At 42.5% G+C, this 5,387-nt stretch overlaps 1 protein-coding gene across 1 annotated transcript; it reads right to left on the bottom strand.

Annotated features, from left to right (window-relative positions):
- Positions 1-1,833: 1,833 nt before the first annotated feature.
- LOC101638130 (olfactory receptor 2AG2) lies at positions 1,834-2,796 on the bottom strand. The gene has a single exon (XM_004716405.2). It carries the CDS (start codon positions 2,782-2,784, stop codon positions 1,834-1,836), a length of 951 nt encoding a protein of 316 aa, XP_004716462.1. The 5' UTR covers positions 2,785-2,796.
- Positions 2,797-5,387: the final 2,591 nt, after the last annotated feature.

Below are 5,387 nucleotides of genomic sequence, written 5' to 3' on the forward strand. Positions count from 1 at the left end.
CCCTCCCCCACCCTCCTTCTCTCAACAACCCTTGATAATTTATAAATTATCTTTTTTTCCCTCCATGTCTTTCCCTGACCCATGTCTCCCTTCAACCATTTTTCTATATTCAGTCCCCCTGGGAAGGGGTTATAGTTATATCATTGTGATTGGATCTCCCTTTCTCCCCTTCCCCTCCTGGGTCCACCAATTGTAAAATGACAAAAACCCACAGAGCTTTAATCAGCAAGCACACAGCAAGTTAGTTAAATACACACCGTATATACTCATGTATAAGCTGACCTGAATATCATCAGAAGCACCTAATTTTACTACAAAAATGGCATTAAAAATGTGCTGAAAACCTCAGCTTAGACTCAAGTCTATGTGGTCATTAGTTAAACAACATCTACAACAAAGAACCCTGGTGGCACATACAGCTCTTGGCTATGAACCAGGGGTTGGTGAATGGAGCTCACCAGCTGCTCCACGGGAGAAAGATGTGGCAGTGTGCTTTCATAGAGATTACAGTCCTGGAAGCGCCGTGGCTGCACCGAATGGACACATCACCTTAACCATCACAGCCACTGTTACTCTCAACTGTCACCGTGATGTTCTTCCCTGCCAGAGATAGGTTGTTAATGTGCAAAGTGGTCAATTCATAGATATTTTACTATTGTCATAAATGTGAATTGTTGGAAAATGGGTCTGTCAATAAGTGAGGAATACTGGGTATATATTTACTTCAAGAATATTAAATCTTTGCAATTATTTTGATGTTTCAAAACACATTTTTATATAGATGTAAGGTTATTTTTTTTTGTTTTTGTTTTTACTCAAACAATATGCACATCAAATTTTTCTCATACTTATTATATCTCAAATCCCCACTTTAAATCTGGATATTTACATTCAATTTTAATAATTTCTATTCTCATAAAACTGTTCAAATTGTAAACGACTCTGTTAAAGTTTCCAAGTCAAGATGTCAGGTTAGCCTCTTCCACTATCTCAATGTTTTCTTTTCATCTTAAGTCGATGTGAATGGCTCCTAAGTACAAATGCAGACTCAAGACCAAGTAAACCAAGCTCACTGCCAATGAGGCGATGGTGATTCACAGTGACCCTGTGAGTTTTGTAGACCCTTAATTCTTCACAGGCATAGAAGCCCTGTCTTTCTCCCTCGAAATGGCTGGTGGTTTCAAACTGCAGACTTTGCAGTTAGCAGCCCAACTCATAACTTTCCCACTAATTGCTAAATTACCGACCTATATAATAAGGAGAAAGCTGAGTCACTCTTTGCAGCTCCTGGACTCTATTAATTGTTTCAGAGCCAATCTTCCTCTTCTTTTGAAGCATCTACTCAAGTTTGGTCAGTCTGAAATGACTACTGTGTCTCATAGTACATTTCATTGAGTTTTGAAATTAATCCACAATTATTTCTACTTAGCAATTGTGTCAGGATGATTCCCTAAATAGAGGGACTCCATGACACCACTCAATGGTTAGTTTATAGTATTAAATGTTTGTTGAAGTTATTACATTTATAATTATTTCACTCCACTATGGTGATCTTGGCCCTGGGTGACTCAACGTGTTAAGTGCTTGACTAATAATAGAAAATTTGGCGGTTCAAACCCAATCAGAGGCAATTCAGAAAAAAGGTCTAGTTATCTGCTTCCAAAAGTTTATAGTCTTGAACATCCTATGGAGGCCTGTTCTACTTTGCACATGGGGGTTACCACAAGTTAGAATTAACTTGAGAGCAGATATTACTGGTGGTCTTACGTGAGCACATGATTCATGGAAGACATCCTCTTATTCAGGGAAGGAATGGAGAAGGACAGACTTGTACTAGAGTGTGGAGGGTGTCAGCAAATTGTATTTCCCCAGGACCCTCCTCAGCGCCCCCATGACCTCCTTATTCCTCAGACTGTAGATGAGAGGATTCAAAGCTGGGGTGATGATTGTGTAGAAAACGGAGATGATGTTGTCTTGCTCAGGGCTGTGGAAGGAACTGGGCAGCACATACATGAATGTGGCGGCTCCAAAAAACATCCCAACCACAGCCAGGTGGGACGAGCATGTGACAAGGGCTTTCTGCCTCCCTTCATTTGAGGACATGTGGAGCACAGTAAAAAGGATTAATATATACGAAGCAACAATAATAGAGAGGGGAAGCAAAAGGAAGGTGACACCTGTCACATACACCATGAGCTCATATTTGGAAGTATCAACACAGGCCAACTTCAGCAGAGGTGGGATCTCACAGAGCAGGTGCCTGATTTCCCGAGACAAGCAGAAAGGGAAGTGCAAGGTATATACGGTGTGTCCTAAAGCACTCAGGGATGCCAAGATCCAGGAAGTGGCCACCATGAGCCAGCAGATCCTGGGCCTCATGAGAACCATGTAGTTCAGAGGATGGCAAATGGCCACATACCTGTCATAGGCCATGAAGGCCAGCAGGAGGTCCTCCGCACCACCCAGTGTCAGGGCCAGGAACATCTGAAGGGCACAGCCTCCAAAGGAGATGGTGTTTTCCTGGCGAAGAAAATCCACCAGGGCCTTGGGGGAGACAACAGTTGTGAAGAGGAGATCCATGAGGGAGAGCTGCCCAAGCAGCAGGTACATAGGCACATGGAGTCGGGCATCCACTGTGATCACCAGGAGTAACAGGCCATTGCTGGTCAGTGCCACAATATACAGGGCTGTGACCGTGGCACAGAGCAGTTCAGGAGAGCCACTGTCCTTCAGGATGCCCATCAAGATGAAGCCACTTCCCAGGGTGGAGTTCCAGAGCTCCATTCTGTGTGTTTTTTCATCCATGTAGACGTGAAGTGTTCTAATGAAATTCTTGGTTGAGTGTGCACTCCAGTTTTGTATTGTTCCTACTTACTGAGGGTGGCCAATAAGAATCCCATTGGATGATATCTATTTTTTTTGTCAGCTGTTTCTGTTCAGATTTATGATTTCTTTTCAGCTATGAAAAACACCAGATAAATGTAGAATAGGTATTAGTAGTGTTGTAAACTAGTTTCTATAGATACATAAAATGAGTGAATCTTATATATGTGTATATATGGTGAGTGAGAGTGAGAATGAGATATATATAGAGAGAGATACTGAGATTTATCTCAAGGAAATGGATCGCACAATTGTAGAGGCTGGCAAGTTCCAAATATGTGGGTCCTATGGTAAGCTAGAGACTTCTCCTGAATTCCATAGCTCCTGGGACTGGTGGACTAAAAATTGGTAAGTAAGATGTCAGACTGTTGATGACTCCTAGGTCTAACAGGCAGTATGGCAGGCTTCTGGGTCAAATTCGAAGAACAGGAAGTCAGTTGAGAAGAGCCAGATGCAAGGTCTAATAAAACAAAAAGAAAGAATGATTTTCCAGACCGTCCACTTATATTGGAAGTAGGCTTCACATTCAAGGAAATCATCTTTAAATTGATTGGCTACTCATATCAGATCTCATCTTGGAAGTGATTATATTTTATCAGATTTCATGATGTGGGCTGGTTATATCTTAGGGGCCAAACTATCTAGCATTCTGGCTCAGATAAGTTAACATAAACCTTAAATATCACAATTGGCTATAGCAAATACTGTAGAAGTCTCTTTAAATAGGTATCCAAGTGAATAAGATTGGGCAAACATCTTTATGGATAAGTAACTTTTCTCTCTTTATAGTTACAAAAGACACAAAGGATTACTTGAAAATCTAAAATATCCTCTGCATAAGACATGCTTTGGATTCCAATTCAGTTTTAAAAAGTGTTTACGTATCTTTAGCAATGACATATCAGACAGAGGCCTTATTACTAAAATCTACAATACTTTGCTAGCTTCCAAAAAGAGAAACACTAATTGCCCACTGAGGATGTGGGCAAAGGAAAGTTTCACAGGGGCAGAAATCCATATGGCCAACAAACATATGAGAAAATGTTCCCGATCTTTAGCCATAAGAGATATACTAATTAAAACAATAATGCGGTAACCTAACACCCTCAAAGATAGCCCAATCAAAAAATCAGAAAGCAACAAGTGTTGGAGGGGCTGTGGGGAGACAGGAACTCTCATCCACTGCTGGTGGACCTATAAGTATGTACAGCCACAATGGAAATCGATCTGGCAATATCTAAAACAGATGGAAATCCAGTTACCATAGAACCCAGCAATCCCCCTCCTGGGCATATACCCAGAAGAGGCAAGAAACAAACCAAGGCCAGATATCTGTGCTCCAATGTTCATTGCAGCATAGTTCACAATTGCAAGGAGTTGGAAACAACCCAAATTTCCATCAATTGATGAATGGATTAAAAAGCTGTGGTATATACATACAATGGAGTACTTCGCATCGCTACAAAGCAGTGATGAATATAGGAAGCACATTGCTGCATGAGAAGAACTGGAGGAAATCATGCTAAGAAAGTAAGTCAAGTACAAAAGGACAAGTACAACATGAGTCCCTGAGGTAAGCTTTAAAAAAAAATGCAAAAGGAGCATAGGGAAAAAGCCACTGCATACAAACATTCCTGGGGTAGGACCAGCTAATATGGCAGGGACCAGACCAAATACAGGGATGTAGACAACCTATATGGTAGACAACTAAAAAGGAGTTAGGGAATGGAAAAAAAATAATAATAAAAAAGAAATGGGTAGCGGGGGCACAGGGCACTAGCCCACCCAAGGGGAGGATATTGTTTATATCTCCACAGGGAAAGAGGGACAGGACTTCAACCCAGTGTTCCAAGATGTGAACGTGCTGGCGTGGAGTAGGGAACCAGTGGAGAGGTCTGGGGGGCCAGCCCCAATCCCAACTACTATGAGGACACCTGCCCCTCCCCACAGAATAATTTATTTCAAAGGGTGTCATTGAATCTGCAGCTCAGGGAGAAGGACATATCTGATCGGAGCCCGTGGGAGCAGATGAAGGGGGAGGAGGAGAGAGTGGAGCACATCCTGGCCCACCAGGCCATGAGGATGATGTTCCCATTAGAGCAGCCAGTCCACAGAGAGGACCACATGGCTGGCCCCACTATGAGACATGATGCCCCTCACTGACTCTTAGCCTACAGGGGAGAACGCCAGAGACACAGTGTGGGAATTGCACCCGATCTGATCCCGGTACACTAAGGCAAAACACTAAGGAGGTGCAACAGAACAGCAAGGGAACAGTTGGCGAGGTCCCCAGGGAATACCAAAGGTGGACTTTGGGACCAGGGTGTGGTGTGTCAACAGACTGGACTGGAAACACTCCAAAGGCCAACAAATAGTCCTTGAACTACCTACAAGCTTTTCTTTCTTGTTGTTTTTTTGTCATTGGTTTGTTGCTGTTGTTTTGTTGTATATTGTTGCTTGGTTTTGCTCTGTCTTGTTTTTGTGCATGTTATTATCTCCGCAGG

The sequence above is a fragment of the Echinops telfairi genome, unplaced genomic scaffold, assembly GCF_000313985.2.
Source record: "Echinops telfairi isolate 266 unplaced genomic scaffold, ASM31398v2 ScPeMD7_60;HRSCAF=208, whole genome shotgun sequence".
NCBI classification, from domain to species: domain Eukaryota; kingdom Metazoa; phylum Chordata; class Mammalia; order Afrosoricida; family Tenrecidae; genus Echinops; species Echinops telfairi.